The 27140-nt window shown below is 38.3% G+C and overlaps 1 protein-coding gene across 2 annotated transcripts; it reads right to left on the bottom strand.

Moving 5' to 3' along the window:
• Window positions 1-1031: 1031 nt before the first annotated feature.
• Window positions 1032-26178, bottom strand: Pka-R2 (cAMP-dependent protein kinase type II regulatory subunit). Of its 2 annotated transcripts, XM_074097314.1 has the most exons (8): window positions 25626-26178; window positions 22747-22937; window positions 20460-20597; window positions 18819-19031; window positions 10927-11098; window positions 10295-10384; window positions 5298-5456; window positions 1032-1839 (listed from the first exon to the last, which is right to left on the bottom strand). In XM_074097314.1, the coding sequence occupies exons 1-7, from the start codon at window positions 25837-25839 to the stop codon at window positions 5326-5328; spliced, it is 1149 nt and encodes a 382-aa protein (XP_073953415.1). In that variant the 5' UTR covers window positions 25840-26178; the 3' UTR covers window positions 1032-1839; window positions 5298-5325. The 2 variants fall into 2 exon arrangements, with proteins under 2 accessions (XP_073953415.1, XP_073953414.1); XM_074097313.1 differs by having other exon boundaries at window positions 1032-5456.
• Window positions 26179-27140: the final 962 nt, after the last annotated feature.

The raw sequence follows: 27140 nt of genomic DNA on the forward strand, positions 1-27140 counted from the left end.
AAGGTCAAACTTTATTTACTTACTTAATTAAATCCAATTTATGTAATGATGGGCGATGGATGAATTTTTTAAAAGTGGCTAATTTTTTTATCGACAGGAATAAGCTTATACTAGTCAATGGAAAAAAATATCAGATTTTTCTGTAGTACAAATTAATTAAAAAAATAAAATACTTAGATTTTATTCTCGCCAAAATGAACTAGCTACTGCGCATGAATACGGCTTTTAGGGTTCCGTATCCAAAATGGCAAAAACGGAACCCTTATAGTTTCGCCATGTCTGTCTGTCTGTCCGTCAGCGGCTTTGCTCAGGGACTATCAATGCTAGAAAGCTGTAATTTTGCACGGATATATATGAAAACTATCCCGACAAAATGGTACAATGAAGATTTTTTTTGGGTACCTTCCATAGACGTAAAGTAGGGTTTTTTTTTCTCATCATTAGGGGGTTACTAAGACGATTTTTCGATTCAGTGATTTGTTTGCGAAATATTCAACTTTAAAGTACAAATTTTCATTAACATCGAGTTTTAGGGGTTTTTAACTTAAGCTTTAGGGATAAATATTTTTGAGAGTTGGTAACTCTGCGCTCGGCCCGCGCGCTGTTTGTGACGATGGGCGACGGGCGCGGGCCCGCGCCCGCGTTCTGTGTGAAAGCGTCCATACACCGCCATGCAAATACGCCCGTCGCGGGCCCGCGCCCGCTCTGTGTGTTGCCCTTAAATGACATAAGCGTCAGCGGGACGGGAACATACGACGTTCAAGTTTTGCACTTCGTAGTATAGGGCCAGGTACGTGGGTGGATACAAATATGTAAAATTAAACGATTTTAACTCACAAAATTAGTTTTTTTTTTTAATAGTAGCGAGTGCATTCAGGATGGTCTACTAGTGCGACCAACGAGGGTGAGAATCATACTACATTTGGTTGTGTCCGACTTGTCTCCTTGTGAGTAAAAATCGCTTCATCTCATGAGTTAAATTTTACTACTACAGAGGACATTTATTTAGGGCTAATGTAAAGAAACAACACTTTAGATCTACAAACAAATATAATCCAGTTTTCTAACATTTTACGATACATAATTTTTATAAATGTACAGGGTAAGCTCATGACGTGGGAAAAGCGGTACTAGTTTTCAACTGGCTACCGTATGTGGTGCATTAATTTTAAACATGGGAGGCGGCAACCCGCACTGATATGCTTCACTTTCATGGAACAGGTATGACGACTTACAGCTAATGTGAAGACATGGAATACATTCCAAATTTCAATGTGCTGTCAGGTTACAAATCTACATTAGACACCAATGACTAGTAATTTATAAAAATTACGCTACGGTTAAGCGTATTTAATTCCAATTTTACATTAGAATGCCAGAGATTGATCGAACACGACTTCCGAGACACCGCGAGCGGCCGCCAAATCCTGTGCGTCCCATGGAAGACAACAGAATCGAAACATCTCGAGACCACCACTATTTGTGCAAATTCATTAACATGCCGCGAGACGATTACAGTTGAATCAAACCCCGAGAACCGAATATACACTGGTAGCTAATTTACCCGGTACACTGATGCGGTACTCACAATAACAACGCACGTTTTCTTAGACATCAGTATAAAGAGAAAGATATATATCTTACACTATGATTTATTAAAATCTATAAATAAATTCCACACTGACAAAATTTAACACATGATATTGATGTAAAACGACATAGATAAATGAGAGTAATTAGTTATTGCACGATACTATTTAATTAACAGCTACTGGGTCTGATACACCGGGGACACACAGACAGACATAATGTCCGTGACGGACACGTGACGCACCTCACCTGTACAGGGTAACAAACACAACGTTATACACGGGAATATCAAACTTTATAATGTATCATAGAAGGGTAAACCTCAGTGACATCACTCCACTCCACAGTCCACACACTCAGCAGCAACCTCACCAAGGAGCTACGAACTGGACCGAAATCTTTTAATACAGCAGAACCTGCTGACTAAACGGTGGTACACTGCGCACCGTAAAATAAGGTGCTTAGTCCAGCATGAACCAACGCTTGGTCATTCCGGTCTTTAACAGATGCTCATTTGCAAGCTAAAGCACAAATGAATAATTTAATTACTTATTAAAAGAATTGGTCAGTTATATTTGATGGCACTAGATACACATATCTCACAACACATTTCATATAGAAAAAAGGCAGTTCAAGAAGTCAAAACACGAGGTTAACATTAAAGTTGTTAGTGAAAAAGGCTAGTTGTTTTCTAAAAGGTGTTTTTGTATGAAAATAGGCACTTGAAGTGAGAATCTTGCCATCATAAAATGATGAAAAAAAATTAACAATAAAATCGAAATAAAATATATACATGTATTATTATAATCATACTGTCAAATAGCAACATGGGAATGTATAAGCTACGCTGAAATAAACGTCCAAAATGTTTGACATCAGTTAACTGAAGCTGGGAAGCAAGGGACACATTGCAGTTTGAAATCTTGTTGACAACATTTCTCACATAAGCTCTGAAGTAGTCTAATACAATTATCTAACAATCAAAATAAAATTAGTAACATTATAATTCATTCGTAAATTCTTCAGTAAAATAAAACAATAAAATCTTCTATGGCAGCAGAAATAAATTTGTACATTTTACACATGGCGTCAAAAACAGCACATCCTCACCCCTCAGGATTAAACGGCTATGCTTCTTTAAGTTACCTAGATTACCAATATTTTAATTACAATAATAAATGACGAAAACTAACAGCTACGTAAACATAGACTTAAATATTACATTTTAGTGCTACACACAATGATCTTTATGCATTCACCTACTTTGGCTGGGAATTACAAATAAGGTTGTAGATTTTTCTAAATTTATAATACTGGAAAGTTTTACCTGAGGGTTTGGCGGCGGGCACGCGCCCGCGCCGCGCGGCGTGCGTCGTCGGCGCATGTCTACTTCATACTCTGATAGGTCAGAATACCTGTCACAGGGCCTGACGCCCTTCCCTGCGTTTGCAACTTCACTATGCTGTGGTACAACGTTGGCGTACCTCAGATCCTTCATGTAAAATAGTTAATGAGCAAAACAAAATAGGAACTCTCTACAATAGTAAAAAAAATCCTCTCAACACTAAAAGATAACACAAAATAATTATTTTCTTAACAAATTCACTACAAAAAAAATTATCTTCATCTTTCTAAAATAAATACAGTTATAACAGGGTGTTACAATAATTTCCCGATCGCTACAGGTTTCGAACGACTCTCGACTTCTCACTCGCTAAATGAATATGCCAAGTGATACTTGTAAATTCGCAATGTCCTGTAACAATTACAAATATGTCACTATCATTAAATTTGGCATTCAAGATTCATTCCGTACGATATTCCGATCTCAATATACAAACACTACATAGCGTAGTAGAATACATCAACAGAGATAACACAAATAAATATAGAATGTGGATAGATTTTATCTAAACACGAGTAAAATTAAAGTAGTAAGTTTACCTACAAGGTATATCTATTATTTATCCAGAAAAGCCCGTGTCAGTGGAAGATATCTTAAATCTTAATAGAAAAATGACGATAGTTGTGGAGAAAACCGTAAGTGTAGTAGAGACTAGACCGAGCGCCGAAAAGTATTGCATTGCCAGCGTCCTTACTCTCCGATATCTGTACGATACAAGTCCGCACTATTGCCTGCCCGCCGAAGCGCTCGCCGGACCCAGAGGCGACTGGACTCTTCTTTCTCGTCAACCGTCGTAGAAAACAAAAATAATGGCCGCTTCATAAACTTTACATTACACACAAATTTAGAGTTGCTATAACTTATTTTTATGGCACATATCGTGAGCATACTTCAAATAAAGTCTTAAAGCGAATTTGGTCATTAGAACTTACATAACTTTATCATACTTTGACTGAGTCTGATTAAAGAAATATTGTGAGAGTTAAATAAATTAATGTTGCTCGATTACAAGTGAGTTAGCGAAGCGAGGCAGTCTCGTCGGTTCTCACTACGTTTGTTTTCTTCGACGGACCCGGTCCTGCCACGCCCTTGACTGTTTCTTAAATATACATAGCTACTAAGGCAGTTCTCTATCTAAAATAAGCGTATTTTGTATCAATGCAATATCGTTGAGCGCTCGTCAGTTTGTGTCTCCCCTTCCGTACAACGCGTAATCTAGACCATAATACGGTACAATAATCGTCACAAATTAGAAGCAATAATCATGGCACCTGTATTTAAAAAGAGAAATCATTAAAGTTGCAGTATAATTTTGTACTTCATCCCATCAAACATTAGTAGCGGTTAAGCATATAAATTATTACACAAGCATATTTATAATTAATAAGCGGATCGCTCGATGAGCACAAAATGGATTTAAAAAACGATCGAGATTATGCTGTTGGCATTTCCTAGTCAAAACTTACTCGGACAACGGACAGATATGGACTAGGAAAGTAGAGCTTACAAATATAAAACACGAGTAATTTATTTATAAATCAAGGCCTCTACGTCAAAGACTCCTGACCCAATTGAGTCGACCTTGATCGCTAATAGTTTGATGCAAAGGAATTTGATTCATCCCGAGGTTCCGGACCTGGCTGCATCTAGCAGTGGGGGACGAAATAACAGCATAATCTCGATAGGGGCCGCTCGTCGGGCGTTTCTACCGTCGCCAACAACGGTACCATGACTCACTACTCTAAACAATGGTGACTTGTGCCTATTTCAAGTACATTCCAACTGTTGCATCCGAATTTTTGCTAAAAGTTATCCGATTAGCAAGCAGTTAGTGGCTGAAAGTTAATGTCAAAATGATAACACTGTCAGAATTTATTAACTGGACAACTTTTGGCAAATCAAAACCACTCACCAGTTCAAGTAAATCAAAGGTGTTATTATATGGTACGCGTCCCTGAACGACATGTTAGAGTAGAAAATGGTTTAAAAAGAGGAACTAAACATATTTACAAACAATTGTTGCTTCAGAAACGTGGCAGTTACAAAGAAAGAGGCGCCTTTAATCAATTCAATTTTAGAAAAAGGTTTCATCCATTTTTAGATGACTTATCCCCTTTCAACAACCACAAATTTAATATTAAAAGCTGGATTTAATAATTAAGAGGATTCCTTAAGAGATTTGCTCTCGAGTCTTATTGCTGTTATACACTAAAACGTATTTCTACTCTTAACGGTCGTACCGAGAGTCAGGCGGCGGTGGAAGCAAGCGGAGAGCGGCGAGGGTAAACGAATGCAAGATTACGGTGCGGGGGAAGGGGCGCGCGAGGCGTTCATCGCACGTCGGTGAGGTTGCTCTTGTCGCCGAACAACTTGACGAGCTGTTCTTCGTAGTCGTCGATGTTGCGCTTCATTATCTCCATGCACGGCCCCAGCAGCCGCTCGAATGTCTCCACGTCAAGGACTGGAAAAAAAGATAAAACAGTCAATATTTGGAATAACCTCTGGTATGCTTAGGTAGCCGTGGGAAATTTAAGGCTATGTTTATTTATTTCAATCAGCACGCGTCGTGTATATTAAAACAGATGAGACTTCAATGTAGTATTTTTTTAGTTCCCACATATAAAATGATTAGACAAAGTCACACGTCCAACATACTTTTTGGACAAGAACAGTTTGAAATTGTGATATCAAAGTGGAACACGGTCTCCTAAAAAAAAAAAAAAACTTCATGAGCCCACAAACATAGTAGTTTGTACAACAAGAGCATTAAACGAGCCATTTTACCCGAGACGTTCATATAGCCACCCGAGCTGGTACGGCGACACGTCGAGGGGGAAATGGGTTTAATGACATAATGACAACTGTGATCTAATGAACTGTGATCTGACTGACATCACACCATTCACGTGACAGATACCATAGTCTATAGGCATAAACAAACCTAGATACTTGTGGATTTACTTTTTAGGTAAAGGGATTAATCGCCTCTCAACAAAATATTTGCACACCTGCATGCAGGCTGAATACACTGAATTAAAAAACATACAATGTAAGACCTTCCTGTACTGTATTCTGGCAAACAAATACTTTTGAATCCCATTAAATGGCCAAACAAAGGTCAAACATATTTTTAGCTATATTTTCGTAACCCTTAAGTATTTTTTTGGATCAGAATAGGACAACAGTGTTCAAAAACTCTATCCCTTGAAATGGTTTTCGAATCAGGGTGGGTATATTGGTAAAATATGAACAATGACAATTGTTTACACTGTTGCTATTTCATTTCCTCGCTATCGAAGTGAAAAGCAGAGTAAACCCATTTTCCCCTCAACGTATCTATTCACTCTCGCGGTACCGGCGCTCGGGCGTCTATATGAACGTCTTGGGTAAAATTGCTCGTTTTATGCTCTTATTGTACAATCTACTATTTTATCCTGATAATAAGTGATACAAAGGATTTCATTCGAGCATTTCAACTACCTGTAATGTCACCGTACTACTACTAATTCTGTTTTGATTTGTGTTATTATCCAAGGAAATCATAGTCTTATTATAGGGATTTAACGTTTCCGTTGACGTTACTACCCATTAACTCTTAATATCGCGACGGAAGAAAACAATGGTCCTATGTAACATTTCCGAGTTGTTCTAATTCAAATGTTACAACAGTCGTCATAGAGTTGTCATTTCATGTACGACTTTACTGCAGCTGGGACCTTTTATCTTCTGTTCTATGTTGTCGGTCATTTCATAGCGCGCGTCCGCCCACTGGGTATCATCTAGCGACCCGCTGCCAAATGTCAGCGAGGCATATAATTGATAGGTGTCCGACATGTCTCCCGAAATGTGTCGTCAGGAAATGAGGTGAGAAATTACTAAGCGGAAGTCTATAGGTAAAAAATCTGCGTTATTTTGTATGCAATCGTATATTATTAAATTTCAGTTTAATACGAGTAAAATTCTTCAAGTAGCATTACATTTAGGGGCTGTTTCACGTTCCATTGATTAGTGTTAACTGGCGGTTAGGTGTGATGCAGTCTCTATTTGTTTTGTTCGAATAGACGAAGACGGCATCACATTTAACCGTCGGTTATCGCTAATCAATGGATGGTGAAACAGCCCCTTACTCTCTTCATTTAAAAAATACGTCCTGCACAATTATTCTCGCGTGTTCGTAAACATGATCCAACATTACCTTTTTAAGAAGTTAAGAAAATTGAAACCTAAACTAGCACTTTTGGACACATAATTACAGCAAACAATAACTATTTTGTTTGGGGACAAAAAGTAGAATTCTATATTTGATGTTTGAGTTGACACATAAAAGCTTAAGCATGGACAGGACTAAGCTTTTGTCAACTTGGATTGATCAAAATTAGGTTGTTTGAGTTGACACATAAAAGCTTAAGCATGGACAGGACTAAGCTTTTGTCAACTTGTATTGATCAAAATTAGGTTGTTTGAGTTGACACATAAAAGCTTAAGCATGGACAGGACTAAGCTTTTGTCAACTTGTATTGATCAAAATTAGTTTCTTTGAGTTGACACATAAAAGCTTAAGCATGGACAGGACTAAGCTTTTGTCAACTTATATTGATCAAAACTAGGTCCATAATATTTCCCACGGCACCAATCATCCATTGTTCCCATGTAAATTGCCCGACAATCAGCGCGCATAACATAAGTAATAACGTCGTGACGGACGCAACGATCATCGGTTATTTAATAGCCATTATGTTGGATTGACAATTGAATAGAAGTTATAAATTTAAGTACTTGCTAATAGTTGAGCAGATTTTAACTTCGCCCTAGCGAAGCAAAAGTCGATTATGATATGATTTGGATCGGTATATGTGGGTAGGTTATGTATACAATACAATCAGAACTGTCTGTCTTTGTGGTACCAGGGCAAGTGTTTTTTTTTTCTTTTTTTAAGTCGAACAAAATCAAATGATTTTCAAAAAACGCAAATAGACCTTTTGCTTGCTACAAAAACTTCACTTAATTTTGTTGGTTGGGTTTGGTAGGGTGGGTGTTGTTTGGATGTCTGTCACCGAAGAGTCAAAGTCACGACCGATATGTACATACATCATAGTGCTGATCCATTTAGTAATACCTACCTATCACCTGTACGAAATCTACCTGTGATGAAGAAATAAAAATTGTTTGATTGATTGACTGCTCCTCAGGGGTCCTCAGAGCACACTTTGAGAATGGCTGACATCAACGTTCTATAATAGTATAGTTGTTTATCTACACCCATATAGTAAATCCTCCATAATGCGTTCAAAAACCATAGATAATGACCAGCATTACGACATTGGATTCCATTATGAACACAGCTGTATCATAATGGTATTTCATAAATCATTACAGCACCGGGGCTTGCGCGCCGCGCGCACGAGCAGCAGCAGGTCGTCGTGCGCGCAGCTCGTGGGGCAGACATACCTACCTAGTTAGAGTTAATTCAGATAATTCTTAATGGTTCTTGAACGCATGATAGAGGATTTAATATATGGATGTTGATAAAATATTGTATGCAACTGTCCGTAATTAGGCCTTAAACCACTCATGTGACCCTATTATTAAACGAGGCGTAGCCGAGTATGGTCAGCCTATGAGTGTGGTCAGCCGAAAACCACACTCATATTTTAAGGACCCATATTACGATACAGTTGCATAAATAACTATTACGAGCATTACGGCCGCTATTATCCTCGTGCCGCCTAGTGTTCTATATATAGGAGCTGTTGCCCGCGACTCCGTCATCGTAGAATTAGTTTATCAATATCCCGCGGGAACTATGCAATTTTCCGGGATAAAAACTATCCTATGACCTTCCCCGGAACTCAAACTATCTGTACCGAATTTAATCTAAATTGGTTCAGCGGTTTAGACGTGAAAAGGTAACAAACAATCAAACAGACTTACAAACTTGCGCACTTATAATATAATATAGCGGCACAAAATAATGACCATTCTTCACACAAAATTACCTATTAATGCATACATTTACATTGTTGAGGATAAGATTTTTTGCCGCTCAGTATATTAGTGGCACTTATTGTAATGCCCTAGGATAGGACTTATTGTAATGTGACATCAAACTCTTTCATAAGTGACAAACTTTTATGTTCATAAAACAAAACAATCCGGTGGTTACAATTGATGGTCAGATCATTGAACGCGTAGAGGAAGCTAGAAATCTGGGTATTTTATTCGACAGCAAACTTCACTTCGAAAGCCATATCATTAATTTGATCAAACATTTGGTTCAGCGTGTCCAGAATGCTTGCTGTCGATTTTGTTTCGTTGTACCACCAAGAAGTCATATAACGCCATATCTTAATGGAGCTTCTATGCTGAACATGTCATCGGGAAGACACGTACATCTTGCAAGTCTGCTGTTTGATATCGTGAACTTCAAAAGGCCTAATTACCTTTTTACTAAGATAGGTATTTCCCCTTTTACAGGGGGCAGATACGGGACTAGATCCACGCGACATTGTCTGTTAGAATGCCATCCTCATCGAACCGTATCTCTTAACGAAAGTTTTCGTTACCTTGCAACCAAGTGCTGGAACAATATACCCCCACCATAGACGTTTACCTTCAAAATCTTTTTTTATAAGACACCTTAAGTTATTACTCTTGCAGAAGCAAGGCGGTTGCTCAGTACTCGATTTTGAGTGTAATTTTAAGATTTAGGGTAAGATGCTGGGTGGCTGCATGTTTGATGTGATGGTTCAGTTTGAGGGCTGCTTGGTGCTTGGTATTTATTTATTTATTTATTTATCATGATTGTTTTACTCCCTTGTCACTGACTCAATCTATTATTTGGTCCCACCTACACAAGTACTGCCTACAAATTTTACATTCTTGTTCCCTTAATTGAAAATGCAACTATTTTGCTTTCACACTGTTTGTTTTGTTTATATTGTATAATTATTATTGGAGCAGTAATAAACATTTGTTCCCGATCCTCTGGGCTGTGGCGTAAAATCAGTGTTTTGCTCCCCCGAGTAATGTTGACCACTGAGCCATGGCCCTTTTGCACTGCAGCGCACACAAGCAATATGAAATATTTACTTTTAAGTCTGGACTGATGTTTTGTATCCTTGTATCTAATCTTGATTGTGTGTGTTTGCAGTACCAAATAAACGTTTTTATCTATCTATCAATTGACTTAGGCCGCAGGAGGCTATGACGGCACCGCTGTCAAGTAACCTGAACTTTATCCCTGCAACATGCGACCGTTTGTTCACAGTATGAAAAGCGTTCCTCATAATTAATACTCACATGCAAGCTTAACTGGGCCGACGGCGTAAGCGGAGGCGGCGCGTGGCTTGTGGGTCACCAGCGCCAATTCGCCGAAGTAGCCGCCTTTGCCTGCGGAACAATAATTCATTCCAATTCTTCGGATTACATATTTACAAAAGTACTAGACTTTCTCCACGGTAATAAATATATCTGACAGTTAAAAATGAAATAACGAGGTTATACTAATTTCCAATTAAAATTCTTAAAAATTACATCATAGTTCTTATTAACTTTGCATTAAAAACAACCGGTAAACTAATAAGCCCACCGGTAGTTATTTCGAGATTTTATCTCTATCCCGTGGGAATATCGGGATAAAAAGTAGCCTAGTACATGTAATTTCAGCCAGCTATCTACATATCAAATTTCAACCAATTCTGTAAAGCCGTTTTTGCGAGAAGGAGTAACAAAAACACACAGACGCACACACATACACATACCCACAAACTTTCGCATTTATATTATCAGTAGGATACGTAGGGTTAAAACTGAAAGCCTAGGGGTCCAGCAACAACTAGTACAGTCACCAGCCCCAATATATGACAGAACAAAGCGTGCGTGGATACCGCGGACCCTAGGTAGAAAAGAAAACCCTATTGCAAATCACTGACCGAGGCGTTTGATCTCGTGCTCGTTGCCGTCGTCGCGCGCGATGCGGATGCTGATGGAGCCGTCCTCGACGAAGTACATGCCGTCGGCGGAGTCCCCCTGCCGGATGATCAGCTCGCCGTCGATCAGCGTGCGCGGCAGCAGCGCGTCCGCGAGGTTGGCGCGCTCGTACGCCTGACACAAACAAACAACACATGATTCATATTACTGAAGCTCACGTGAGACATATTCGAAAGAAATTAAAATATCTTTTAGTTTTAACCCTTTTTCAGGCCTGGTGAATTTATAAATGCTACCTCAAAATGAATCATAACTTTATGATGTTTACCTATGAGGGATTATTAAAAAAATGGGTCAAGTGCGAGTCAATAGTTCAGTAAAAGTTTTAATTAAAATTCTTCTAATATAAGTTTTTTTTTGCCGAATGTACTTATTGTTGACTGTACTGCATTGTCATCTAAACTACATATCTGTACCAAAGGAGGGTGGGCTAATTGGCCTAATGGCCAATAAGGACAAGCGATCACTCACTTCACTGGATAGCTTATTCTAAGTTCTAAAACTTACTATGGCAGGTAGTCCCAAATCTTTGTGTCAAAAAAGTTATGGCTGCATAAAAGTAGGTTTTTTCGATACTAAGTCCCTGTATGTTGATGATTTTGTGTCATGATTTTGTTTTTTATGCGTTTTCATATGTTTTTTTGTGTCTGGTTTTGCATTTTTCCGTTTTTGCTAATACCTATTCTGGTTTTCTTATCGGTTTCTGTAAACCGTCGCTGGTTACTATCTTGCGACTTCTTGATCTTTGGCTTAGTCATTTGTTATTTGTTTGATATTTGGTTGTTTTCTTATGTATATTTATAAGATAAAGCGTTTAAAAACCGTTGTAAAGAACTAAAACCAATATAAGAACAAAAATAAGCTCATTGGTGGAAAGTTTTTTTTATCTAGCCATAACTTTTTTTACACACCGATTTGAGATTTTCCGCCATACAAAAATTTCTAAGGTATGAAAAAACTTTTCCAACGATAGATCGCTTGTCGTTATTGGTTCCTAGGCCAGAGTCCATACAAATCTGCCCATCCTCCTTTCAAGTCGGTACTATTAACTATTGAGGAGTTCCCTCCTGCAGAGACGATCCTGGCAGGACCACCAAGATGTCACTAGGTACCAGATTATTGTATTGTCACCAAAGGGTCTAGCAGGCTAAGCTAACAAGAGTGGCCCCCGCAAGGGATTTGGTTGTAATTTGAGGTGCAGTAGTGGCAGGACCTAAGAACACTGTATGCGTAATATCAGCCTTCGATCTTCATGTTTCAGATTTATTCACGAAAATGTCAATAAAATCAAGATAATTTTTAAACTGTTATTTTAGCTAAACCAAGCAAGCGAGAGTAACCAAATAAATTCAGAATTAAGGAGCATAAAATGGGGTTAATAATGCATATTTTTACAGACATGTATGAAAAAAAAATATGTTTTTTTTTGGTGCTTCATTTTTTTGCCACTTCTCGCGGAGACACAACAACTATCAAAAAAATTACTTTATTAACCACAACACAATTGTGGCTTATTAGCCACAATTGTCAACTACGTATACAGTTAAAACATTTTGAAAAATCATGGTGCGTCATGTCAAAAAAAAAGTCGAAAATATTCAACAATATACGCAGCTTCTAAGCACTATTCAGCATCCAAAATCAAAATAAATAATCGCTCCACCGCGTTGTCTATCGCGGTTCAACGAGGCAATGCGGAAAGTGTATTGGGCACCTTTGCGCCTGGTATGACGCGGGGCGGTTTATTTGAGTGACTGTATTCTATATTTCACTGTCGGGTGAATATTCGGGCGTTAGTACCGCCGTCATTCTTCTCAACACTTTTTTTATCAGATTTCTTAAGCAAAAAGGTACAACAAACATCAACATCCGACACATATTGACGAACACATGTTGACACATGTCGATATTTATTGTACCTATTTCTTCAAATCTGATAAAAAAGTGCTGAGAACAATGACAGCGGTACAAACGCCCGAATATTCACCCTGTCCTTTTAATAAATAAAATTGTGAAATAAAATTTTATAAACCGGCCAAGAGCGTGTCGGACACGCTTAAAATAGGGTTCCGTAGCCATTACGAAAAAAATAATTAATATTTTTCTAAGGATTTCGTATTTTATACGGAATCTTCCAAGTTTATGTATATTTTATACCTTAGGCTGCTATTTAAGAGTAAAACTACTAATAACTCTCAAGCAAACTTAGCCCTTATAGTTTTCCTTGAAAGTTTGATATACACCATACTGAGTTTTTTCAAATTTTTCCACCCACCGGTTTAGATTTTAGAGGGGGGGACGCTCGATTTTAATGAAAATTTGCACTTTAAAGTTGAATATTTCGCAAAAAAATCAATGAATCGAAAAATCGTCTAAGCAAACCCCTTCTGGTTTTAAAAGACCTATCCAACGATACCCCACACTTTAATAGGGTTGGATGAGAAAAAAAAAACACCCCCACTTTACGTCTATAAGAGGTACCTTAAAAAATTTTTTTTTTAGTTTTTTATTGTACTATTTTGTCGGCACAGTTTACATATATATCCGTGCAAAATTACAGCTTTCCAGCATTTGATAGTCCCTGAGCAAAGCCGCGGACGGACGGACGGACGGACAGACAGACATGGCGAAACTATATGGGTTCCGTTTTTGCCATTTTGGCTCCGGAACCCTAAAAAGAAACTTCATTATCCATTACCTAATTATTAATTAACTATTACGTCTTGAAAATAACCCCCTCTAATAACAGCTAAAGTGGTCGTAAACTTGGTCTTAGCAAAATATTTGCAGGCATGTAAAGCATCACGCAGAATAATGTATGGAATCGAATAAGCAATCAAAACTAATTGGTACACGTGTGCCCCAATTGTCTGTATGAATATGTATGCTGCCTGTTGAGTATATTGATCTGTTATTATAATAGGTGATTTTCTTCTCAATATATGGCAAAGATATTATTGTTCTGTGGCATCAGGTTGCGGCATTTATGAATTATGATACGAAGTTGCGCCTTTTTTCCTTATCTAAAACCATTTTTTTTTATCATTATAACGTATCAGTCTCATTAGTTCTGGTTACGATTGTATTTGTAATGTATTAATATGAGAATTTTTAATATTTTTAGAATTTTTAGAATTTTTAAATACATTTTCCACTTGTCATGCTCGTGAAGTTCGTATTTATGCTAGATCTAGGCGAGATAAAATGACTTTTTATGCTCTAAAATAAAATCTTCGTCTAAGACCAAGGTAATCAGGTGTCAACAGCCACAAACAAAAAAGTTTCCATATATTTTTTAATAATTTGTATTTTATTTAGAACCTAAAATCAGTCTAATCAATCAAAATAAATAAATAAAACTAAAAAAATATATAATTATAATATATGGCAATGCATGAAAAAAAAAAAAAGGTATCTAGTAAGTGAAAAATTGTTTCCAGTGTTGCTATACCATTTCCTCGCCATCAAAGTGAAAAGCAGAGTGTAAAACTCGAGCATTACATAACCGTGGTTAAATTAAATTAGGTATACAAAATAGCAGACACGCTGCCGAGATTATAGACAATATTATTGAACTTACTTTTCGTGTTGAAAATTAAAGGAAGACACCTCCTTTTACGTTGCAAATTCAGCAAGCTAATTACTTTGAAGAAATTGAGGCCGCTTCCAGCGAAAGCAACTGCAGGTGTATGGGGGAGGACTATGACCAATATTGGACGTCCTACGGCTGATGACTGACGGTGATGGATGACTTCATACTAGGTGATGCTTTTGAAACGGTTTCGCATCGCAACGCCATCAGCTACTGCCATACGTCAATTTTATTACAAAAAAATAATATATGAGCATACAAATTTATCTTAATATTACTCTGGTCTCAACATAAAAATTGTTCGACGAGAATTTAGTAACATTTATAACTTAGGTAACTACTGCACATCCATCCTATCGAAGATATAATCTTAACGTAAATCAGAATCAACTGATAACGCAGTGACGTGATAAAGCATCGGTCAGCTTGGAAATGTCTTTTATAATTCATATCAATGATTAATGTACCTACACACGTTGACTGAATTACGACATAGTAGATCTTGTTTTAAAAAAATATATTTACAATTTATAGCAAAAAGAGATTTAGAGGAATACAGCATTATTATATGTTATACTACGCAGAGTACGTCTGGATTGTACGAAATGTTAAATGGCACGGCTTAAAAATATTATGGTTGATCTAGAATATTAACTTTTTATATGCAGTAAGGGAAGCCGTGGTGGCCTAGTGGTTTTATCGCCTCTCAAGCAGAGGGTCGTGGGTTCGAACCCCAGTTCGTACCTTTGAGTTTTTCGAAATTCATGTGCGGAATTACATTTGAAATTTACCACGAGCTTTGCGGTGAAGGAAAACATCGTGAGGAAACCTGCACAAACCTGCGAAGTTCCCAATCCGCACTGGGCCCGCGTGGGAAATATGGCCCAAGCCCTCTTGTTCTGAGAGGCCTGTGCCCAGCAGTGGGACGTATATAGGCTGGGATGATGTTGTCGTCCTATGGTACCCCAGTGGTACAAAGGGCCTTCGTGAGACGTCGCCATCCGCTCCTGTCCTGCGCCTGTTGCTCCGCGTCTCCCCAAAAGCCCGGCCGCACAATTAACTAACTATAGAAATAATATAGCCGAATCCCGGTTTATACTTTATTTTATTACGAGCCTTTCCCCGTCGGTTCTAATCGCGTGAACTGTGGTGTTCTAGAAGATCGAAACGAAACACTCTGTACGGCTGCTGAAGTACAACTGCTTTATTTCATAGCTACCCTCCATCCTCTCCACATGCATTTGATATCTACCTACCTACATATATAACATGACCTTTCTTAATAGGTAAGCAAAAAAATAATAAAAAAATATAAATAATAACAAAGAATAGTTAAGCCAAGTCTGTACTTGGGGCACTCGATAACCCTCATGCGGTACATACATTAATTTTATGAAAATTAAGTAAATAATTGTATTTCCTAAATTAATCATTTACATCAGATAAACTTTACTGTGAGTGCTATAAACGCGAGAGTGGGTTTGTTCGTTACGCTAAGTTCTCAACCAACCGTGATACTGATGAAATTTGGTATGGAGACAGTTTGAGACCCCGAGAAGGTCATAGCATAGTTTTTTCCGGGAAAAATGTACAGTTCCCGCAGGCGCGCGACAAACTACGCGCTCGATTCGTGGACGAAGTCGCGGGCAACAGCTAACTTATAATATTAACAGGATATCTAAAATTAGTTAAGTAGCAAACGTACTTAAAACATGTCACTATTCAAGTATGAAGTTCGTTCGCTAATGGTGAATAGTTAGCATTAGGGTTACACAACCCCTCCGAGGGAATCTTCATACATGAATGATTTTTTTGGTGTCCACTCTGGCGCGAACTTAGTGCCCCGTATAAACTAATCCTCTACGGTTATGGCTAAAGTTGTGAGATAGTGGCTGAAGAAATAATTAGGGTTCAGACGAATTACGTTTACGACTCGGGGCACGTGAAATTGAGTACATTTGGTATATAGACAGTTACTTCGCAGTAATACTTCAAGTATTATACTTGTTCATGAAAATCTTAACACCCTCAACGGCGAGCGGTTTAACGACAAGAAACGTGTAATTCTACACCCTAAAACCATGTCTTTGACATCTTACGTTGTAAATATATTACCTACTAGCTGTTGCTCGCTACTTCGTTTACGTCTTGTCGGAAGCTTAGATGTTCCCGGAATAAAATAAAGCCTATATTATTCGCTGACAATATAGCTTATAGAAAGTGTTTTTTTTTAAATGGGTGCCGTAGTTTTACAGTTTATCCATTACAAACACACAGTCAAATCTTTTTCTTACTTATAATATAACTTTATATGAGCAGTTATAATAAATTAATTGAGTGTACGAACGTCATAAGATATTATTAATAAGGTCAGCATGCATGACTGATGCTATGCTCGTTTCACTAAAGAAAAATGGAGACTATAAATACATCCCTTAATGTACTTTACGATGCCAATCTATTCCCGCATTTATCATTTCACTGTAGCACACACAATCACGTGACGTCATCGCGTTAACATGATTACCTACAGTAGATTATGTCAATGAAACAAAAACAATATAATTCCCCTCCATCGCTGGTCTTGTTGTTCTTGAAATACGATCCGCCGCTTTGGTTGAGCGCGGGCCGATCAATTATACAGTTTGTATAAGTTAGACGGCCTAAGTATTTGCAAATGCTGACGGCTTTTTTCCCTTAAGAGTATGAATTGGAAACTAATTTATTTTAACTGCCGTATCATTATTTTTTATTAAAAAATCAATCTTGGAAGAACTAAAACAACAAATAAATAACATATTAAGTCATTATGTAAAGGGGCAATTATAGTTATTTTATAATAATAATATGTTCTCTCGCGGATGTGCTTGACCAACTTAAGGCCACTACTGAGTACATAAATGAAATATAAATATAAGTTACTCATTAGATTACTTTTTTTTAGAAGTCTTACCATTGAGCCAGAACAAGTAAAAGGCTTTAAATCTGTAACGATATTAAGCATTAAAAACCGTTGTCGCCTCAAGTAAGCTACTTAACAACTTTTCTAGAGTATCTTATCTCATTGGAGTATTTCCAACAGGTGCATTTTGAATTCATGCATTTTAAAACAAAAATTAACGTAACCTACTTGCTTATCGTGAGTTCCCCAGTGTTTTCCTCTTTGGTGTGAATTTGTCCGGTAAAACTGTACTTAAATAAATGTCACATAATAAAAAAAGTTCATGCTACGAAAAAATTTCAACTAACAAACAGTGTATAACCTAATAAACTATGGTAGGAGACTGAGATAACTATATTCTATTAAATCGTGCACAACTTTATTTAAATCATTCTCATTTTCATTTGTTTAAAAACATACTAGGTGATGTTTACGATTTTCGTTTTTTTAACTCATAACTAATAGCACCCAACACGCGGGACTTATCGCGTCTACATACATACTAAAATTTCCCACGGTGTTTCCACAACATTGCTATCGCCGTGGTCACAAGTAGACTGAACATAATACGCATCTGTCTGTCTACTAAGGTCGCCGTAAACGTCGAAGCAGTATTATAATAGCGATTAAGTCCCGGGTGTGGTAATAACCTAATCGTTCCAAGTGGTATCTGTAGTCGTCGCGATTCCTCCCTTCCGTGGAGCAAGCCAGTGTGGCCGGGAGGCGTCGTGGTTCAAACGTTTGGGATTAGGATCTACCAAATTTCGGCAAGAGGGCAAGGTCGTAGTGGTTTAGTGGGTATGGTCCTCCCTCCCCTTTCCGCGCGGCGTAAGTCCCACATAACCTCACCGCGTAAGGCGGTACTCGTAACGAGTTTCCACTCGATTTTATTTAAATATATAAAGGGGGCAAACTAGCATCTGGGTCACCTGATGGGAATGTCTACTAGCGTAAATGAATCCTTATTTTTACAAGCTTTCATTTAACTTGCAAAGTATGTATCTATGTATATAGTGCAGGTCAAATCTTGTAAGTTGAATTTGACCCACTTCCAGTGGTCGAATTGACTTGAAATTTGGCGTACTTATGTAAATCTGGTGACAATACAATAATCTGGCAGTGACATCCTGGTGGTCCAGCCAAGATAGTTTCTGCAGGATGGAACTCCTCAACGGTAAATGGCATTGACTTGAAATTTGGTATGACAATGAAGTACAGTCACAAAAAGTGCAGTCAGCAAAAAAAAGCTTGTATTAAAATTAAAAATGAAATTTTTAACAAAAACTTATTATATAGGTTACCTGTAGAGCCTTCAGCATGGGGACTTTGTCTAGCAGCTCCTCGTACAGTTTGCGTTTCTTGAACGCGCTCTTGAGCAGGATGCGGCGGAAGGTGTGGCGGTCCATGGCCCAGAGCGCGCCGGGGGTCTGCGCACGAACGGACGCGGCCCGCGGCATGTTGTACATGAGAGCCAGCTCGCCGAACGACCCGGAGCCCTCGTACGTGTGGACCACCTGACGAACAAAGGTTATGTATGCTAGCCCATTTATACTAGCGCGCGAGTAGCGAGACGAGTAGAAATGAAATAATGAAATGAAATGAAAAAAGTCTATTCGGGGCACAGACAAATAATAGGTTGAAGAATAAAAATATGAAATACTAAAAATTACAAATATTTGTTCGTGTCCCAGCCAGCACTAGTCTTCCGGTGAGACCAAAGGCCGTATTGCCTAACGTTTTTAACGATCGCGATCGCAATCAAATGACAGATTTCGCATACAAAAACTGTCGTTTGATTGCGATAGCGAGCGTCAGAAACGATAGGCAATACGGCCTTTGTTTCTGTTTAGTAGTAGGTAGCGAAGTAGCGAGTCAAGTCGCGAGAAGCGTGTGTGCTCGCTTCGCATCAGGAGCGGTTATTGGGCATGAGTCAAAAGCCTCCACGACGCACGTGATCCTAACGTGATCAATGACGGATGAGAGTGTAAACAGCAATTAGTTTTCTACCGGGTGCCATGCGAGACACGAGGTGACGAAGCACAAGTGTAAAAGTTTTAATTACGTTAAAAAAATACGTAAGATAATTAAAGCATATAACTACGTATAATTAAAACGGAGTGACATTCTCGATGATTTTATATATTGGCAAGCAAATATCCGCCAAGAGCCCGATCGACTCGTAATAACGTATAGGTACTCGGGTGTATAGCAGGAGTTTCTTCTGAAATAGTACAATAGGTTTATACTCGGAGAAATCATATTATTAGGATGATTTTTAAATTTTAATATAAAAAGATGAAATAGAATCAGCAATACGATAAACCAAGGTCTCGTTGTTTTGTGGCTCAAGGTAGAGTCTGCAGGCATCAGAAGAAGAGACTCGTAACAGTCGTAACCTTATGAGATCGAAAATAAAACATGAAACGTTAAAGACTGAAATCATAAAAGAAGAGAGAAAATACCGGTCAATATTTAATAAAGGCATAGTATTTGCACACAATGTGAAGAAGCTTGAATAAAGCGATTCTTATTAGCATAAAATGTCGGATCAGAAATAAATAACAAGATAGGGAGGAACGGAGGGAGTGCTATTCCTATAAAGAAAGCTATAAAGATAAATATGCTTTGAGTCTACCATAAAATAGATAACATCTTTGGCAGTCAGTTGTGTCGTAGCAGTATCGGCCTATATGTTACAGAAGGAGCAAAATTAGAATATGACCAGATTAAAATAGCAATGTGATAAACAGATGATGGTGTAAACGTTTAACTTAAAATCACGCCGCGGTAGCGATTTAGTCCCACGCAACTTCGAAAATTGCTATAAATACTGTTGAGCTAAAGTAATGTAATTCAGATTTGTAAAGAAAGCATGTAAAACTAGCGAGAGGCGATGATTTGATCATACGATATTCTGATAATATTGCGTTTGTGTTTCATACCTTCTCAATGCCATCTTCTCCAGTGACCAGCACGTCAAACATGCCATTTTCGATAACGTAGAAGTTATCTCCATCGTCGCCCTGCCGAATTACGTACTCTCCCGGCTCAGCTCGCTTCTCGAACATGGCGTCGAGAACCTAAACCAAACGGGTTAGATATGACAATATTTTTAGTTGAAAGACTGAGATTGCCCTATTCGTAAGACTGCGTTGAAATAAGGTTACTGTGTTATTACGTTTTTAGATTAATCAGGATAATGCAGTGTTCAATTAGTAAAAAAACTTTTAAGTAGTTTCCGATATTTTCCGCTACGCAGAAAAACTCCTCATTATATTTACGATTAGGGGATTTCTTGAGTTTTACCTTGCTACATACAAATCGTCAGCTTAAAGGCTTTGGGCCACATGTTATATTGTCCTTAAAAATGTTTTGCATGGTTTTATCTCGATTCTTAGTACCACCAGGCATTAACCCAGGCCACCAGGCGTACCGTACCAGGCATTAACAAAAACCCCGTATACAACAAAAGCGTTGTCGCAACGGCGAAAATGTCCATGAAGGTGCGGCGTCAGGCGTAATAGCTTTTTGGAGCTGCGAGATGTTAACGGATCCAAGCTACAGGGAAATCTATTTTTAGTCAGAATGATGTTATTATTATGAATATCAAAGGTTCCGTGTCGTACCAGCATTAAAGCCAGGAAGATTGTAAAACAACGTACGTCTGCTTTGATTAAGTGGCGCTTCTCTGTGATGAAGACTTTGCTCTTTAAGTGCAACTATGTTACTCACGTACTAGAGTACTAACGTACGCAATAAACAGCGCTGACGTAAGCAGCGAAGTTCCGTTAAACTCATGTTTACTTTATTTACGCTGTTAAAACCCCAAAGTCAATCAAGCGCCCAATTTCGTATGAAACTGAGTCATCATTAATAGAAAGTAGTTAATTTAATTCAATCTGATAAACTAGATAACATTATCGTCGCTGTAACATGGCACGTTTTATGGGTAGCATCAAATTGAACGAGCAATTAATGACAACGATGCCCACCCAATAACATCGACAGTTTGCGAAGATATAGTAGTTGGAATTGATCCAAGTAGACGCGAGCGCGTACGTACGCTCGCGCCGGGAGGAGTAAGACATAAGTTTATGTTATTACGAGGAGGATGCCGATTATTTATCATTGCCAACAATGCAGACTATTGTAGCACTTGTTCTGAGACACCGTTAAACCTACTCTGGTATAATTGAATATCTGAGTAATCACATAAAGCGCAGCGGACGCTATCCTAATTGTAGAGTTCCTCGTTCTCAAGATATATCCGGCACCGATTGTATCCAATCTAACGATAAATCTTCTGTTGTTTATAAATAACTAGCGACCCGCCACGGATTTGCAAGGGAGCAGCTTTGAAAAAAATGAGGCGAAGTAATCTAAGGCAGTAACTTCACATTTTTCACCTCTCCCCAAAACTAGACCCGCTAGAAGTTTTCTCGAAAAAGTTCTTTTTTCATGGAAAGTATACATATATTCTTTCCGTGAAAAATTATCTAACTGATGGTGAAAATCGCATTAAAATAAATAAAAATAAATAAATAAAATAAATATCACGGGACAATTCACACCAATTGACCTATTCCCAAAGTAAGCTTAGCAAAGCTTGTGTTATGGGTACTAAGCAACGGATAAAATATAATTATATAGATAGATACATACTTAAATACATATTAAATACCCAAGACCCGAGAACAAACATTCGTATTTTTCATACAAATATCTGCCCCGACACGGGAATCGAACCCGGGACCTCAAGCTTCGTAGTCAGGTTCTCTAACCACTAGGCCATCTGGTCGTCTAAAGTGGCGTAGTTTCAAAGATCTAAGCGTAGGTACATACATAAGTAACGGCGGGAAGTGACTTTGTTTTATACTAACTACGTAAAGAAAGAAATGCGAGTTTTAGTTCGTTGTACAAAACTAATTAAAACGCAAAGTCGATTACAGAGGGCCATTGCCAACTATTTCTTGGGAAAATATAGTAAAACAACATAGTACACTCAAAGAAAATGTTTACATTTGAGTAAAACTTAAAAAAAAGCAGATATGTTCACTATTTACTAAAAACCAGCCAAGTGCTTCTGATTGTTCGTGATTCAAAAAACGCCAGCATTTAGCGTCAAAAGATGGACTAATTAAATATCCGCTTTCATTAAACCGTTTGTAAAACTAAATCAGTTAGAAGAACAAACGAGCAATAGAGTATCGTGAGTTCGTGGGCACTGACCTGTTGCATCTGTTGTGCGTCGAGCGAGCGGAAGAGTAGGATCCCCCGCACGGCCTCCGCCAAGCGCTGGCGCTGGGCGTCCGACTTCGGGAACACGACCGGAGCACCCTCGTCCGAGTCATCTTCCTCGGGGTCGTAAGTCTCCGCGAACACAGACTTGCGACGGTTGTTGAAGCGCGCCGGTGGCGGCTCTGTTATCACGTCAACATAAATTAATATAGATATCACACCAAGATGTTGTAGTTCCAAGTCATTGATGGCTTACTAGCAATAGCAATCAACATCTCGACCGCTACAGTCGACGGCATATTAGCGCACCGTAGACAGGTCGGCAGTTTGTAGCGTTAAAGTGGATAAAGATGGGCCGTGTAGGTGTTACCCTGTGTACATACTGTAGGTCACGTTACGACCAGAATATCTGCTCACTGAATTCGGGCTACGTAAAACTACAAATCTTAGCTGTTGATTAGGGCAGTTAATCCGGATCGACATTCAATAATTTGCTCGCCTCTTGACCGCGAAACGACTAAGGCGACTAGGTACGCCAGAAAGTTTATTTAGAATCGCATTTTTAGCATTCAAATGACTGGAATTGTTAATCGTCTGTTTCGGGCTAACAGCTTTGTTATTGAGGCAAGCCTCGACGAAACTTGGGCAAAGGGCCAGATGATTGCGCAAGTGGCCATGTGGACGTGATGACACGAATTAACTTAGTATGCTACGTTAGGCTTTGGATTACTGGCCGCATAGTAAGTAACCCTGGACTAATCGATTGGGCGGCGACAGGACAGGTGCTGTCCAGGAGCAATGGCACTGTATAATATCTATGTCTACCCAGCTAAACTGTTGCGCATATTACATACATAACTAGAGGCCTTTGCAGGTTTGCGTACCTTATGCAATATCAAAATCAGAACCTCATAACGTCGCCGTCCGCAGGTAAATGGCACACACGCGTGAGGAATCGAAAGAACCCGCGCGGGTCACAACTTCGAGTGTGAAGGCAATAAGCACTTTACGTCACGCAACTCGTCACAGCGACGCATCTTAAGATTGGAGACACGCCAAAACCTACATGCTGCTGTTTAATGTGTTGTTTTAGCATTTCTGTGGTAAAAAGTTTATTACCTTAATTCTTGATTTCTATAGCGACGACAGTAGCCTCTATCAGACTAGTACAGTTCACTAGAGAAATAAACAAGTAAAACTTCAGATATTCAATTTCTTTTTCAACTGGAACTGTTTATTGACATGGCACATACCAGTAAAGCTTCGGCAACTGTCTCCCATCCTGTGTGACGGTGGGTGGTAAATGACATTTTTAGACTTGACATTGTATGAAAAGGCTTTGAATGATTCGACTCAATTTAGGAGATAATCTAGTGAGCCTTGCTACTTAAGTATGTTAATAACCTCATATGTCACCAACAATGGCAATGACATCATTCATTAATCAAAAATACAGGCTACTGAAGTAAACAAGTTGTTTAATTTTCAGCATATAAATTTTGCCAGTACTGCTATGAATATTCAGTTAAAAAAAGGCAATTCCCAAAATGAGTCATTACCTAGATAAATAGCAGATATTTTGTTATAATGATCAAGTCACTTACTGGTTACTGGTAGTTATATTTCAGTGTGACAATAATAGAGAATACGTCTCTTATGCAAACACAAGCCAAGGCCTGGTTAGCACCTGTACAGTCCATTGTGCAAAGTTATGTTACCTGTCATTACATATAGCCGGCTAATTCTATGTAACATGCGCATGTACCAACATCTGGTACAGTTCTAGATGTAAAAGTCCGCCACAAGATAAATAAGCCAATCTCGTCATCACACAACTTCAAAGCGATAAAAAACAAACACACAAATGGGAAGAGCATGTAGTAAACACTGAAAATTTATGCTCCAGTAAACATTTTCAATTAAAACCAGCCTGTATTAGTTTGTTGGATTCTAAGAAGTGGGTTAGAGGGGATCTTGTATATAAATACTGTGAATTTTAACATTAATTTTATGTTTTCTGTGTGTTTTTTGTGGTGTATGTTAGGTTTTACATAACAGGATGTTATTAGTTATAGTTAAAGTTCAATGTTTTCCTGAAAATAATTTAATGAACTTATCATTCATTAAAATATCAAACAGAAAAAAATCAAAGCATAAAGTTTGATATTAATGCCCACTGGCGTTTATTTATCACTTGGCAACAGATGATAATTTTTAGAAAAAATTTGTTTCAATCGTAAATAAAGTTTTATTTTGAAACGGTAATGGCACGCTGCCAGACACTGAATGTAATGATTACTCCTACTCTTAGATAAGAGCATTTGTTGGTAATTATTTTAAAATTTAAGCTTAGTTCGAAATATTTTAAGAATACTCTAGTAAGTAAGTAGCACACTATATATCTACAAAAAAGCCTAAGTTAGCAAAATCTACAAAAGTAACCAGGCAGGCATGTTTCTACATTTGCATTGGATGGTGTGTGATGTAAATTGTACCTATCTGAATAACAATAACTCAAAGTACAAAGTACCTCATCATTAGACAGTTGGATAGGATCAGTGTGCAAGTCAAGACATCATTTTGTATCCAAAACTAGGTCACTGTAAACATCTAAAAAGTTAGCTCAATTATTAATAGGAACCAGAAAGGTTTGATGGTTATTTTTTAAATTCTACTTGTTCAGAGTATGCTCATAGTGAATGTGGTATGTTACAATTGGTTAACATATAATAAAATTGGTTATTCAGTTCAATCATATGGAAATGGTATGATCCTATGGCTACTTTTATGCGGCCCTATTCGACCTACCTTTACGCAGTTCCGACAAAGGTCTTGGATAGTATCGAGTAAAAGAATCAGTGAATGAGTACCTTCTTCATCTGATATTATAGATTCATCAGGCGTGCCAGCGGCGGGGGCCCGCACTATGGTTGTGGTCCTATTGTTTTGTAACCTCGTGAAGAATTCCACCGCGTAGTTAATAACGTCGCCTGGTTGCTCCAGCAGGTAGCTTATGGTAAATTCCAAGAGGATCTCTCTAAGGTCATCTGGGACTTGTATGCGTCCGCCTTGAGGCCTGCTCATTTCTGACGGCGTCGCCTCACTTTCTCGATAGTATCCCGTAAACGACAAAGCGACTCGTTAGATTAACACTTCAATATCATAGCCATCGAATTAGCTAAAGCGGCACACCAACGAGCAATCTTACGATGGGGAAATAGCACTACATACAAACGTTAGTAATAAATAAAACCACACTATTATACTAGGACTCTTCCAAATAATAGTCACAGCTACTGTAAATGAAATGAAATGACACACTTTTTTCAAAATATTCTTCGTCCTCCAGCCTGACAATTAAAAATCCACAGTCCCTTCACTAAAGTAAAAATGGCGAATCCTGGATTGCCATCCTTTGAACAGTTCCATTGATATTTTGTTCTTGCTACATCAAAAAATACTCGACCATAAACAAAATAAAAGACAATCGATCGGAGATTTTAAGCATTTCTATAAAACCATGAAATATTAAATTTAGGTATAAAGGACGCAAAAAATCTATTTATGTTGTGTAATTTTTTAGTAAATATTAAAAGGTGTAGATAAAACTAATAGTTTTACGAAAAAGTTCAGCGTTAGACGTCATTATTTCTGTAGGGCTACTACGAAATTCTATAATCGAAGTTCGTATCGTACCGTCCCTCTCACTCTCGTATTAAATAATATAAGTGTCGGCGGGGCGGTACGATACGAACTTCGATTTTCGAATTTCATAGTAGTCCTGCTGCTCTCTATTCAGTTTACCGCATAGGTTTACAGACTAGGAAAAAGAGGTTGGTTAGGTTAATATAAGGGCCAGTAAAGACAGACTGCATTCCATCTGCAACGGGGCTTAGACTACTGTAGAGATCCACAACGGGGTGACACTCTTTCCCGGCCCGGATAACACTGACATGGAAATACCGGCCCTGTTTTTTGTGTACATGCCCATAGAAATAGGAGCTTCTATGGGCGTGTACACGAAAAACAGGGTCGGTATTTCCATCCCGTTTTTTTTTCTCTTTTCTTTTTGTATTTTCTATGAGTCATGTTACTTGAAATAATTGAATATTATTATTATTATTATTATCCGGGCCGAGAAAGAGCGTCACCCACTGCAACGTAACGTAACCGTAACTGCCGACTGCTCATACATTTTTTTTTATCGCAGTCAGCGTGCAGCTGTGCCGACTCCAATGACAAATGTATGGGCCAAGTATGGGCAGTCGGCAGTTACGTTGCAGTTGGAATACAGTCCGTCTGTACTGGCCCTAATAGGTACTGTCTTGTATCTCAGGTAGGTTGTGTTGTGATTCGATTAGCAATGAATATCGATTAGACTTCGA

This window comes from Choristoneura fumiferana, chromosome 14 (genome assembly GCF_025370935.1).
Source record: "Choristoneura fumiferana chromosome 14, NRCan_CFum_1, whole genome shotgun sequence".
NCBI classification, from domain to species: Eukaryota; Metazoa; Arthropoda; class Insecta; order Lepidoptera; family Tortricidae; genus Choristoneura; species Choristoneura fumiferana.